Here is a 14,551-nt window from a genome sequence, read left to right as displayed (position 1 = left end):
TGACTTAAAACCTTAAAAAAACTTACTTAGAACAGTTTCCCATCATAAGGCCATGGGTGAAAGAAGCTTACTGGGTGCTTTAAGTACCCAGTAAGTGAGAAACCACAATTATAGCCAGCACACTGTAAAGTATCCCTTCTGTCTATACTCCCCCAAACCCCAACCTACCAACTCAGGACCATGTTATGAATGGGTCAAGGATTCTTCCTCTAGAACTCAGGAGTCTATTCATAATGACTAATTAAATAGACCCATTCATCCAGGCCCCTAGTACATGTCAGGGCTTTCTCCACCCATTACAGACCAAGACTTTTTCATGATGCCTGCATCTCTTTGCTTTAATTCTCACAACAGCCACAGGAAGGGATTTGGCAGTTTTCTGAGAGATTCTGGGCCTTCATTCTATGCTGCCTGCACACCACTCATATTTACTTCTTGCATTTCTCAGTGACAGCTACTTACACCTTGCCTCCTCTGTCCTCCCCAGGGAATACACCTGATACATCCTGGCATAATGATATAATCCCAGAGAAAACAAAGTGCTTGCCAACCCACCACTCACCCAGGTTTCCAGTACATTTGTTATAATGGGGATGATAGCAAAGCCTAAAACAGCCCCACCATTCTAAAGGCATCCTTTCAATTGCTTGTAAATCTCTCAAATTTCTTTTCGTACTGCAATTTCTCATGTCTGGGGACCAGCCCGGAAGCAAATTGCTTTTGGAAGGTTTCACAAAGATCTATTCAGCCCTTTTAGTGAGTTATCTAAATGTGGGGAGGGGGAAGGCATTTTCAACTGTGAAGGCATGGGATGTTTTTCGTATGCTTGAGCAACTCAAAAAGGACTTTGTTTTCAAACTTGGCATGTACGAGGTCCTGGATGAAGACCAGGGCCTTTGACAAGTTTGAAGAAATGGATTTGGAAATAACAAAATAAAATGAGGGCAGTTAACCACCTCCCCCACCTTTGCCCCCTACATAGGCCATTTTCCTTAAATCAAGAATGAGTTCTCAATAAATCACTCCCTTGTATTGGCAGGTTCCCTTCTAGCAAAGGCACACACTAGTTAATCTTCCACTAATACATTTTCTTTGATCTGAGACATAGTACTTCTCTGTCCATTAACCACAGTTGTGACCATAATTATTCCTCGAATAAGTAAAACAGACTCCAGTGAAACCTGTGAAATGCTGCTGCCTGAGAAAATGATTGAACATTCCCCCAGCAAGGAGCAGCATGCCCTCCCACCTGACAAGCAGTCACTCAACCAGAGTAGGGAAACAGCAATGAACTTGGGGAGGGAAGTGGTGGCTCTGCATTCTCATCTACAAGGACTGGGAGGTGCTGCAAAGTCTCCCCTCTCCCTGAGAGTCCCCCAAATGCCCAAGGCCCACCAGAGACATTAAAGACACTGGACTCTGAAACAGAGAAAAGCACAACTGGAAGGACAGGAGGGAGGGAGAAGGGACAGGGCCAGCTTCATTAAGCTGAGCGTGGCGGAGGCTAAAGAAAAAACAATAATTAAATCAAGCCATAAAGCCAACAGGGATTCCAATTTTAAATAATAATTTCAATTTTTTGAAGTGATGTGTCTCCTTTTAATGAAAAACACACACCTAAAACCATCAGTTTTGCAAAGCTATTGCCTCTAATTTCTCTGGTGGCCAGAGATATCTGCCTCTGAGATGTTTCTGGCTGTAGCTTCGGCTGAGCATCTCAGAATCAGGATTATTTTTCCATTGGAGCATATGCCATGACAGCCTGAGACAAGTGTGTAAACTGTTGGGGTGGGCGGTGAAAGCCCAGAGGAGACACAGGCAGAGCGGTTTACCTGACGTGCCGGGCTGACAATTACACTGGTAGCCGTTCACCAGGTCGATGCAGCGACCGTCATTCAGGCAGGGGCTGCTGTAACACTCATCTATCTGGTCACTGCAGATGGCACCCATGTACCCTGGGTTGCAGATGCAGGTGTAGGAATCAATCCCATCCTGACACTGGCCATGGTGACAAGGATCAGGGTCACAGTTGTCGATGTTCTCCTCACACAACACACCAGTGAATCCTGGGAAGGAATTTTACCAAGAAGGCCTTAAAACCCAGTCAGACACTCCACACCTGAACGTAGGTGTGGCCACATCCACTTATTCTACAGACCTCACGTCTCAAACAGTTCATGCTGTAGACAATGAGCAGCTGAAGCCAACTATTTGCCTGATGTATAAGGCAAGCCTAGAGTTGTGCTTAAAGTTTTTCAAATAAAATTTGTAGAATTCAAATGATGATCAATGGTTTCACTACAGAGATACTTTAACTGCATCTTCATTTCATACTGGGTTTCAGTGGGAAATAGCCCTCGATATTTTTCCATTATATCTTTACCTCTATATTCCTTTCTTCCCAAAACCAACATACAGATACTGTATTAATGGTTACATGTACCTTATCTCCCCAATTCTGACCTTAAGAGGACAGAGAACTTTTCTTTATCCCTCTCGACCCCTCCCTGAGTACTATGCTTATATACTAAGTTTTTAATAAATACCTGTTAAAGAAAATGAAAATGTATGAGCATTTAAAACAAAAAGGGATAAAGCCTCCTTCATTCAATCCATTCTTTTCAAGGATTTTAAAGGAAGAGGGGCTCTCTTCCCTTTTAAACGTGAATTCAAGGTTTTTAAACTCTCTCCAGTGAAGGCTATTCTCTACGAGGATAATCTGGCCAGAGGATGACAAAACCTGGAACTTCTCCGACCAAGGACAACAGTTCATGAAAAGAGAAAGCAGTTAAGTGGTTCATCTGACAGGACCTAATCTAAGGAGGCCCAGTACATGGTAATGTTCCAGTACTACCAAAACACTCACTCTCTGTGTTTATTTTTGTGACTTAGTTCCCTTTTCTGTCATCAGAAAGAAATCATGCACATGATGTTTAAAATCCTTTAAAAAATCCATCTTCTAAAACCAGAAAAAAGTCTTGAATTATATCCATAACTTCTTTCTGCCTTAAGTGGTCATATAAAAAATAAATTGGGAAATCATTTTTTCTAATTATTCTAATTCTAATTTTTTCTAATTATTTCTAGTCTTTCTCTATAATACTGGTCTGTGCAGAAGCAAATGTGTAACAAGGAACGTTTGGCTTATTCAAATCCACTCCCAAATGAGAATGTGGCCACAGATCAGAAATGTAGACTATTCGTAAACAGATTCTTTGTCACTGTAGTAGCAGAAGTCAGGAAAGAGGACTTAAACTTTCCCAAACAGAGCTCTCTCGCCTGTTCAGATACACACCTGACTCTCAGGGTCTGAGCAGTCTTTTATGCAGAAAACCTCTGCACTTTCACACAATGGCCCTTAGATTTCTGGGCCTTTGTTCAAGCACTTGCCCCAAGAAACACAGAGACAGGCCTCCTGCTGAGAAGCCCCAGTGAAAAATAGCTTTCAGCTGGAATTCTTCCCTTTCCCAAAGGAGTAAGTCAAGCCAGCTGGAAACTCACCGCTGCCAAAATCTGTCCCAGAAAGACATGGACACCAAATGGAAATGTCCAAGCCAGGCCACTATTGTGGTGGAGAAGGAGGCAGGTGTTGTAGAAGGAAACAGTGAGAGCAGCAAAAAAATGCTAGAAGCAGCTCTCTCTAAACACAGAGCAGCCCATTAGTGGACTGGCTTGGTAGGACAGTCTCCTATTTTGTTCAAATGGACCTACCAGGGGGATAAAAAGTGAGGACAATCTTACCTGTGGCACACTGGCATTCATAGCCATTTGGGTGATCAATACACTTTGCCCCATTCAGACATGGAGTACTGGAACAGTCATCAATATCAATCTGGCAAACTGGCCCAGTGAAACCTTAAAAGGACAGAGTGATGACACAGTCAAAGCACTATCTTATGTCTGTCTATCTAAGGTCTACCTATGATATCCTATGAGAAGGATGTCCACGGAGGGTTGGGTTAAGTTAGCAGCAGGGCTTAAACCAATGGCTCAGCAAACATAAAATTATTCTTCCCAACAGGTAACTAGGATAAGCTCAGGGCATCAGAGGCAACTGGGTATATCTCCACTTCTCTGTCTTCCCAGTACAGATTTCACTTCTAGTTGAAGTAGGGACTAAATGGTTATACATGGAGCCCTCAAACAAGTGAGTACAGCTTCAGAGGAACTGGAACCTCTCTGAAGAAACAACTGGAGAGGCTATTGTCTGTGGCAGAAAATCTGGCATGTCTTCAAGAAGAGCTTTGGGGAGCAGAAAGAGACAGACAGTGTTCTTTGGAAAAAACTGACTTGTGCTGCTTGTTTCTGGACCCAGGGTGAAATATCTAAAAATAAAAATCTCACAGAGGGGCTTCAAGAATATGACCCATGGCGGCGGGGGAGAAACCCTGAATAGCCTACAACTAAGGCTTCTGTGAGGTATGACCTTTCTGAAATACACACACAGACAGAGAGGTCATGGGCCATTCAGAATAGACTTGGACTTCTGGCCACAAAGGATTTGGATGATCCACTAGCTGAAACAAACTCCCCATTTCTGCACATACTCCTATGCTGAAGTGCTCACTTTAATGACTTCCTCATGTACAGCCCACACACATTCTCTCCTCCTCCCTTCCCTGTGGTCAGGCAGCTTTGTGCTTTCAAAGAAAACAGGGGCAGGTGGTGGGCACTTACCAGGCGGACACAGACACTGGAAGCGATTGACTTTATCCACACACTGACCATTGTTCACACAAGGGTTGCTCTGACATTCGTTTATCTCCAATTCACAATGCACACCTTTGAAACCTGAACAAATTGGACCACACAAGTGGCTTAGAAAGAGAGAAAGGCATACTCTAGCCAAGAAAGCACAAATCTGCAGAGATGACTATATCCTCTATGAGCATGAACATTTCTGCAAAAGTCAAAGGGGACTCTGCCATGATGGGAAATAGTCACTGCAAGTATCAGTGAGAGAGGAGAACACTACAAGATATCCATGTCACAGTGAAGGGGGAGAAGGGGTTACCTCCAAAGACACTAGCAAAACACAGCATGCCACAGCAAAGACCGCCTCACGTCTCTGACCAGTCCCTGCTTCACTTTCAGAGCAGCACCAGGCCCTAGTTGATGTTCCCAAAGACCAGCTGAGTTGGAGATGCTGTTGCTCTCAGGGTACAAGTCAAGGTCAGGAGGGCCTCCCAATGCTACAGCAACTAGCAGCCTTAATCTGGCAAAGCAGCCACTGTCCTGTGTCATTTTATCCTAGATTTACCTGAGCTCTCTAAGGATTCAAGAAATGGTTTCTGCAGAAGAACTCCAGAATACAACTAATTGTATGCACATCACTATGGACAAATGGCAAGTTCCTATATAATTATGGGTAAAATAACTGCTATAAATGGAACAGTATGATATTTATAATATATCAAGAGATCAGAAAAGTTTGCTATTTAAAGGATTCTTATTGTAAATCCTGTGTTAAATCAAATAATACTTGCATAAAAACAATCACTTCTGAATTTTTCTCTTACATGTAACTGATGTTGACATATGGACTTGTTTAATTTGATCTCCACAGCTCTAAGAATTCTAGCACTGCATTACTCCTTAAAGGTCCCCTTGGCTGGGAATTAAATGCTGACAGAGCTCATGGAATTGCCACCCTATACTGAAAAGTGCGGGGCAGTGCCTTTAGTCTAGACCCCACACACTGGTGGGCCCACGTACCTGGCATGCATAGACACGTGAAGCCTCCAATCTTATCCAGACAGGTCGCATCATTCTGGCAGGGGTCGGAATGGCACTCATTGATGTCCATCTCACAACGAGGCCCTGCATAGCCCTTTAGACATTCACAGTGGAAGGCACCATCTGTGTTCACACATTTTCCTGCGTGCTCACAAGGATTGCTATTAGCTGGAAAATAAAACACCAATTACTGGGATCAAAGTACTTTGATGGACTTTCCACAAATGTGGATTACAGAAATAGGTCTGATTGTTACAGCATTAGGGCCAGGCCTTTAATAATCTGGTTCTCAACTTCCTATTTTCTTCCTTAAAAAAAAAAAACAAGAAATGAAAGGAAAGGGAAAGGAAAGGAAAGACAGACTAGGGCAATCTAAACTCTTGTGATTCTCTGCTCTTCTTTTGCCCAAACTATCACTAAAGTAGGGCTTTCTATTAAGAATCAGGTACAGGGGGTGCTTGGGTGGCTCAGTCGTTAAGCGTCTGCCTTCGGCTCAGGTTATGATCCCAGGGTCCTGGGATCGAGCCCCACATCAGGCTCCTTGCTCGGTGGGGAGCCTGCTTCTCCCTCTCCCACTCCCCCTGCTTGTGTTCCCTCTCTCGCTGTCTCTCTCTCTCTGTCAAATAAATAAATAAAATCTTTAAAAAAAATTAAATAAATAAATAAATAAATAAAAGAACCAGGTACAGACCTCCTATATATTCAATTGTCAGAACAGAATATATCTTTACACTGAAAGGTTGTAAAGAGTGGGCAGGTAACAGAAGAGATCTGAGGTTTTGCTTCTGAATGCTTGCTGAACTCAACAGACACCATGAGGAACAGGAAAGGTTCCACGTACTCACCCATGGCACACTCATCCACATCTTCTGTACAGTCAGCCCCTTTGTAGCCTTGGGGGCAGGTGCAAATATACTGCCCATTCAGGGGGTTGGTATCACACAGTGCCCCCTTGTGGCAAGGATTGCTGATGCATGCATCATCCAGATGACATAAGAGACCTGTCACAGGGTGGGGCAAGGAGAATAAAGAGAAAGCGTCTCTTACTTGAAGAAGAGTTTTCTCTGTCATGGAGGAGGGAAAACCTTATGGTCACCTTACCAAAATCCAATATGGAGATTTAGAGGCAACTTCTCCTTTACCTAATCCTACCTTAGGGACATGCTGCAGCTAACAGCAAGCAAAGAGCTGCAGACAATCCTGGTGCTCTGACCCTGAGCCCTCTGCTAGACCTCTCCTCAAGGGTAGAGTCATCTACAGGCCATAAAGTGAGATGGTTAGACAATGAAGATATCCTTCTGATAGTGCTGCCAGATTTAGCAAATAAAAATAGAGGATGCCCAGTTCAATTTGAATTTCAAATAAATAACAAATAATTTTTTACTATATATTCCAAATATTACATGCACCTCATATTTTATTTAGCAACTTACTTTCCCCAAATTATGCTACCTGATGATCAGGGCCACCAGTATTTCGCTAGCCTCAGAAGGAAAAAAACAGCTGAACATCATCGGCCTATACCAGGGCGGCCTTTTTAATAGCGGTCGACATTCCTGGCTCAAGTACCCTCAGGACTCTGAAGGTATTATGAGGCCTCATGTTCTGTGTAGTTCACATGGGAACCGGATTTTCCAGTCTGCAATTAGCTTAAGAACAGGTAACTAAGGCTTCTTCTACAAAGCTGGAGGTGGGGCTTTTGGAAAGGCACAGATATAAGAACACTTCAAAAGTGCTGGGCACAAAGTTCTCTGAGTTAAGCTATCTTCTTCTGTCATGTTCCTCCCTTCACTGCTCTCTACTAGGACTGGGAGCTGTTAACTTGAGAGGGTAGAGCAATGTTAACTTTGCAGTTAGTAAAATTCCTCCCTTAGAGAAGTATTTCCATAGACACAGAGCTGGAATGCATTCAAATGCTTCTCTCCTCCTGACTCCTTCTGAGTACAAGGTTTCCTCTCAAAATGAAGTCTCTAAATCCATTTATTATTAATTTTGTCTTAATTTCCGAGAAATTAATCTTAATTTCCGAGGTGCCTAAGATCTTAAGGAGGTCAAGAGATGCTCCCAAGGCAATAGTTACTTTCATTTGGGGGGGGGATGAAAAACTGAGGTATGCAGACTTGAGATGAGAGTCAAAAGTCCTAAAGAAGAAGACTAATTTCATAGTACTTTGGCTAGCAATTATATTTCCAGAAGAACAGTCTTGAGTAACATGTTCCTACAGATGCTAATTAAAAGGACACAATTCGGGGAATGAAAGAGATCCTGAATGCTCTCTGGCCCCTTCCCTGAACTCCCGTTCTGTCCTGCTGGCCTTACCTGCCTTTCCTTCTGGGCACATGCAAGAGAAGGAGGCCACACGGTCAATGCAGGTGGAGCCCGGAGTGCAGGAGGCGAAGGCACAGTCATCAATGTTCTCACTGCAGTCATCTCCACTCCAGCCATTAACACATACACAGCCATAGCCCCCATTGCGGTTGGTACAGGTGCCCCCATTCTGACAAGCATTAGGTTGCAGCAGACACTCGTCCACATCCTCTGTGCAGAACTGTCCTTTGGGGGAAAAAAGTGCCTTTGATTAGGGTTCTTAAGTCTCAAAGGATTAGTACCATACCCACTCCCATACATTCTTCACCCTCGTGTGACCTGCCTGAAATTAAGGCGAGCAGATCTCCCAGCAGACCAGGTCTTCACACGAATTTTTTTTATTAACATATAATGTATTGTTAGTGTCAGGGGTATAGGTCTATGATTCATCAGTCGTGCACAATTCACAGCACTCACCATAGCACATACCCTCCCCAATGTCTATCATCCAGGCACCCCAACCCTCCCACCCCCCACCACTCCAGCAACCCTGTTTGTTTCCTGAGATTAAGAGTCTCTTACGGTTTGTCTCCCTCTCTGATTTCATCTTGTTTCATTTTTTCCTCCCTTCCCCTATGATCCTCTGTCTTGTTTCTCAAATTCCTCATATCAGTGAGATCATATGATATTTATCTTTCTCTGATTGACTTATTTCGCTTAGCATAATACCTTCTAGTTCCATCCACATCATTGCAAATTGCAAGATTTCATTTTTTGATGGCTACATAATATTCCATTGTGTATATATACCACATCTTCTTTATCCATTCATCTGTTGATGGACATCTACGCTCTTTCCATAGTTTGGCTATTGTGGACATTGCTGCTATAAACACTGGGGTGCATATACCCCTTCAGATCCCTACATTTCTATCTTTGGGGTAAATACCCAGTAGTGCAATTGTTGGGTCAGAGGGTAGCTCTATTTTCAACTCTTTGAGGAAACTCCATAATGTTTTCCAGAGTGGCTGCACCAACTTACATTCCCAGCAACAGTGTAGGAGGGCTCCCCCACTTCTCCGCATCCTCGCCAACATCTGTCGTTTCCTGACTTGTTAATTTTAACCATTCTGACTGGTGTGAGGTGATATCTCACTGAGGTTTTGATTTGTATTTCCCTGATGCCAAGTGATGCTGAACACTTTTCATGTGTCTGTTGGCCATTTGAATGTCTTCTTTGCAGAAATGTCTGTTCATGTCTTCTGCCCATTTCTTGACTGGGTCATTTGTTCTTTGGGTGTTGAGTTTGATAAGTTCTTTATAGATTTTGGAAACTATCCCTTTATCTGATATGTCCTTTGCAAATATCTTCTCCCATTCTGTCTGTTATCTTTTGGTTTTGTTGACTGTTTCCTTTGCTTCTTCACATGAATCTTAAGGCTACCATGAACCATCCAAATGATATTTATTCCAGGTAAATAACTTAAGAAGAATGGAAATTGTTGTCCCTAGAAATTCTGACATGAGAATTTAGCCAACCTATCAAAAAGAAGATTAGGCTTGTAGCATCCTTGATTCAGTTAAATCACTGGACAATGAATATGCAAGTGAGAAGATGGAGGGAAGAAGAGTGTATGAGATGAGTAAGAAACAGAATGACGAGAAGGAACTTAAGGGTCAAAATGTCAGGGCAGTAGTTGTATATCCTGACTGTATCAATGTTAACATCCTGGTTATGATACTGTACAATAGTTTTGCAAGACAATGTTACCATTGGGGGAGACGGGGGAGACTTGGTATAGGGTATCTCTCTGTATTAATTCTTGTAACTGTGTGTGACTCTACAATTATCTCAAGATAAAAAGTTCATTTATTTTTTTAAGATTTTATTTATTTATTTGTCGGAGAGAGAGAAAGAAAGGGAGAGAGAGTGCACAAGCAGGGGGAGCAGCAGGCAGAGGGAGAAGCAGGCTCCCCACTGAGCAAGAAGCCTGATGCGGAACTCGATCCCAGGACCCCAAGATCATGACCTAAGCCAAATGCAGACGCTTAATCAGAGCCACCCAGGTGTCCCTCAAAATAAAAAGTTTAATTAAAAAATAAAATAAGGGCAAGCATGGTAGAGAGAAGAGATGAAGGACAATGAAAAGCCTTGGTAAACTGTAGAGGTGAAAGGCAACACCAAGATGATGAAACTGGAGCAAACTGTGCATAGCCTGAGGCGCCCAACCTTCAAAGATGTGGATTTGTGGAGTAAGATGCAGACAGCTGACCCAATGTAATAGAAGATGGAAAAAGGATCAGTTTGATCTTCCTGAAAAAGAGCAAACTGAAGGATGATACACAAGACCATTTATGGATATAATGCAGGTCACTACAATAGCAAAGGATGGGGGGGTATGGCAAAGGCTCTCAGGCCCCGTCACAAAGAACAAAAGTATGTCTTCAACTTATAAGCAAGGCATCTGTGATTAACAAGCAGTTTAGTGCCAGACCACCCAAGTTATAAAACAAGTTGATGAATCGTCAGTTTAAAGAGCTACCAAAGGGAACTCATATTCAGATCATCTGAATTCTCTAAAACACAACAGGACAAGTGGCTAAAACTCATAAAACCTCAAGGTGTCCTTTAATTCTCTTTGCTAAATAACTCAAGGAATCATTCAGAAAGGCATTCCGGTGAAGAGGCCTCTTAATGAAAAAGCACATGTTTATACTCAGAAAATGCCAAGGCTATCCCTAGTCCCCAGAACACCGAACAATAAATCAAGGGGCTCCAGTTTTTTCAGAAGGGCTTCAATGTACTCAGCTGTGTAGCCATCACTGGTAACAGAGGTTAGCTGTGCTTGATCTAACCTAACTGACCATCTATTCTTACCCCTATCTACACATACATCCATTATACAAAACGAGAATCACTCTATTGTACTTATTTGATTACACATCCATCTCCCATCAGTTGACTAAAAGCAACCTCAGTTCAGGAATATTTTTTTGTGTTCTTAACCTAAGAACCCCCTGCCCAGGATGGCAGGATGGGTGTGTGGACATCTCTGGAACTCTGTGCTCACCACCCTCCTTCTGTGTGCTTCTCCTCACCCCACTTCAACCATATTATTATTTTTTTACACATAATTCTTGATGGAGCCACCATGTCTTTACATGATCATGCCCTCCTACTCTAGCTGACTGACCCAGAATGGGCATCTGATACAAGCTATAGCACTGTGTCCCTTTTCTAAACTTTTGGACTAGGGATTCTTTGACATCTGGACCAAAAAGATAAAGTGGCTGGTGACAGAAAAAGCGATAAGGGTGAAATCAGAAGTGCACAGAAGAAAAAACCAGAATCATGGTGGGATTCAAGTTATTGCTTCCAGCTATTCCTGAAGCCCAAATTCTCCTAAGGAGAGATGGCCCTTTCAACAGGTATCCCTAATTTCAGATGGGAATCTGTCAACTGCAACCCACAGTATTAACTAATACAGACTGAATGAGTGAGTGAGTGTGAGTACACACATTGGCAATCATTTCCCCCAGGGCAGGTGATGTCATTTATTACAGAAAGCTTTGCTCCCTTACTATACTGGCAGAAATGCTACCTCAGAGTAAAGACAGATGTGTAATTAGGATATAGGTGAGATTTAGAAATGAAAACATGACTAAGAAGTAGGTGAAGAGTGGCTATAACCTGGAAATTACGGAGAGCCTTGTCTCTTATCCTTAGGCTAACTCAAATATCTAATCTATGCTACCCTCAAACAAAACTTACTTTCTGAATATGAGGAATATGGATGTTATTTTTCTTTTTGACTGGTTCTTGATTATAAGACACTGTGTTTAAAAATATCTCATATATATTCCTTATGCAATATAATATCCAGACACTTAAATATTGTAGTAAGACAGACTAGGTAAATAAAACAATGCTTGGAATGGAAATTTGGCACTCCTGGGAAAGGAAACCAAGAGCCATTGCTTGCCTGCTATGAACCAGGCATTGTGCTTGAGCTGTCACAAAATTTATCTCATTTATAGTTGAGGAAACAGGCTCAGAGAGGTAAAACAACTTGCCTAGCATGAGGCAGGAAGTGCAGGAGAAGTGGGATTTAAACCAGAGCTGCCTGCCTCTAAAACTCTTAATAAAGGGACACTTGGGTGGCTCAGTCAGTTAAGCGTCTGCCTTTGGCTCAGGTCATGATCCCAGGGTCCTGGGATCGAGTCCCGTATCGGACTCCTTGATTAGCAGGGAGCCTGCTTCTCCCTCTGCCTTCTGCTTCCCCTGCTTGTGCGCACTCTCTCTCTCTGATAAAGAAGTAAATAACATCTTAAAAATTAAAAAAAAAAATAAAACTCTTAACAAAGACTTGAGATGTGAGTCTGATAACAAAACCATCTTTGTGTGCCTCAGTTTCCGAAATCCATGAAGGCCTAAGGAAGTAGAGATGATGAAGAAGGGGAGGATTAAAATCATTACTCACATGATCAGATTACTGGAAAAACTTAGGACTCAAAATTACTATCCAAAAATCAAATGTACTTGTAGGTACAGTTCACTATTTTTTGAATGAAGATTGTTGTTGAAGATTAGAACACCTGACATCTGTGTATCTGTTAGATACTGTTTGTTAGAGAAATCAAATCTAGAGAGCCAAAAGTACACTGGCTCATAAGTTATTTTCTACAAAATGGATCATTTTTCTCTAAGATTCAGGCACATTTCTCCAGAAAAATATTCCTTCCCAGGCTCATTTCTGCCAGAATTTTTTTTCTCTTCATTCCAATTCTATCAACCAGAATGAGGAAAATGGTAACCTGGGTGGCCACTACAAGTGTTCGCTCCAAAGTTCCCAGTGGAATGTCTGCTAAGATACTGCACTTGCTTCATGCCACCACTTCTTGGCACAAAAGGAAATCAATGCAGAAGCCTAAGAATAAGAAGCATAAGGGTTGGAAAGGTAAAGTAGCCCTCCCAAGGTCATAAACTAGTGAGAGCAATGCCATTCAAACCCAGATCAGTCTGACTCCAAATCTACTGCCCTTCTCACTGCAGCATTAAATTTCCAAGCCTTGGTCTTGATCAACAAGATCTGCAGACTAGGTTCCTGCTCCCAGGGTCTGAAAGCACACTGAGAAAGCAAAGAAGCATGCAACAATTAAAGAACACCCTTGGTACAGATGAATAAAGGCAGAAGATCACTAAATATTGAAATAGAGTTTATGGTGATCATCTGGAGGGGTTGGGTGCATTGTCTTAGATCAATGGGCTGTTCCCACCACTCCACGACAAGAAAGCATAAATCTGGGCTGGAGGGAGAAGGCTCATTGAGGGTGGTAGGGCTAGGTCTTGAAGACATCAAAATGACTGAAGGATATTCTCTGGCTGGGGTTTAAAAGGAGAAGAGGTGGGAGATCATTTAAGGCTTTGAATTCTAGTATGAATTCTGAACGTGATACAACAAGTACAAGGGAGTTATCACAGGCTCACGGATGGGGGAAGACATGATAAAAACTGCATTTGAAGATTAGTCTGCCAATAGAATATAGGAGGGACTAAAAGCAAATGGCTCTCTGTTGGTAGGGAGAGAAGGAAAAAGAACAAAGTTATGAGCTACCTAGCATATAAACATGTCTGGTAAAAAGGAAGAGCTGTGTTCTATCCATGCCCTACCAAGCTACTAAATTTTCCACCCAAACAAGTCTTAGCATGGATATCATCTGTGTCAACACACAAACTTTGCTGGTCAACTCCCAAAATATGTTGCACAAAGCTCAGTTAGGCAAGTTTTTAAGGGCATCAATTATCCCTCTTAGTAATTTCCACCTGTTAGAGATTGCAGGCTATGCCATTTAATGTTGAGACTAAGGCAGTGGGCTAGTAGGCCCTTCCCATTTCCTATCAGCAAAGGAGAAAAGAAATAACTTGTTTTTGGCAACTACTTTCTCTAATGCCACCATGAGCCTGGGCTAATTTGGTATGAAGTGTCACACTACCAAGTCCTTGGTTGATACCTTAAATACCTGGAGGCACCCACAGCTCCTGATAATTTTCTGGCTGATCACTTCTGCCTCTTAAATACACCTCAAATCCGTATCTTCATATATTTTCCTCCAGACACAGTGGCTTACTGTTGGTTCCTTAAACATGAAGTTCTTACTTACCTCAGAACCTCTGCATATCCTACTCTCTCTGCCTCAAATATTCTTCCCCTTCTTATTTATATGGCTAGTAACTTCTCATCCTTTGACTTCTCCTATAACTTAACTAGATCTTCAAATTCACATCTCCCCAATTTTCTCCCCATTGTATCTATTCCATTCAATCCATCCTGCCAACATCAAAAGTTGTACTTTTATGTTTATCTATTTTTATATTTTTATATTTACTTATTTATTATGTATAGTCCCTGCCCCTATTAGACTACAAGCTTCTTGAGGATAGGAGGCATGTCTGCCATTGACCTCAGTTTACATATCAGACACTTTACTAGGTAGTTGGCATCAGTGG

At 42.2% G+C, this 14,551-nt stretch overlaps 1 protein-coding gene across 1 annotated transcript in view; it reads right to left on the bottom strand.

Moving 5' to 3' along the window:
• The window catches only part of NOTCH2 (notch receptor 2), a 166,910-nt gene that overhangs the window by 51,294 nt on the left and 101,065 nt on the right, over positions 1-14,551 (bottom strand). The window contains exons 6-11 of the mRNA XM_028102049.2: positions 8,056-8,289; positions 6,582-6,737; positions 5,716-5,904; positions 4,678-4,791; positions 3,742-3,855; positions 1,833-2,066 (exon numbers count right to left, since the gene is read on the bottom strand). Of these exons, the coding sequence (XP_027957850.1) occupies positions 1,833-2,066; positions 3,742-3,855; positions 4,678-4,791; positions 5,716-5,904; positions 6,582-6,737; positions 8,056-8,289 (1,041 nt within the window). The remainder of the gene's footprint in view (positions 1-1,832; positions 2,067-3,741; positions 3,856-4,677; positions 4,792-5,715; positions 5,905-6,581; positions 6,738-8,055; positions 8,290-14,551) is intronic.

Source organism: Eumetopias jubatus, unplaced genomic scaffold (genome assembly GCF_037043125.1).
Source record: "Eumetopias jubatus isolate StellerSeaLion01/CBP00866 unplaced genomic scaffold, mEumJub1_p1.0 scaffold_4, whole genome shotgun sequence".
Taxonomy (NCBI): domain Eukaryota; kingdom Metazoa; phylum Chordata; class Mammalia; order Carnivora; family Otariidae; genus Eumetopias; species Eumetopias jubatus.
This window is presented reverse-complemented; position numbering and strand designations above follow the sequence as displayed.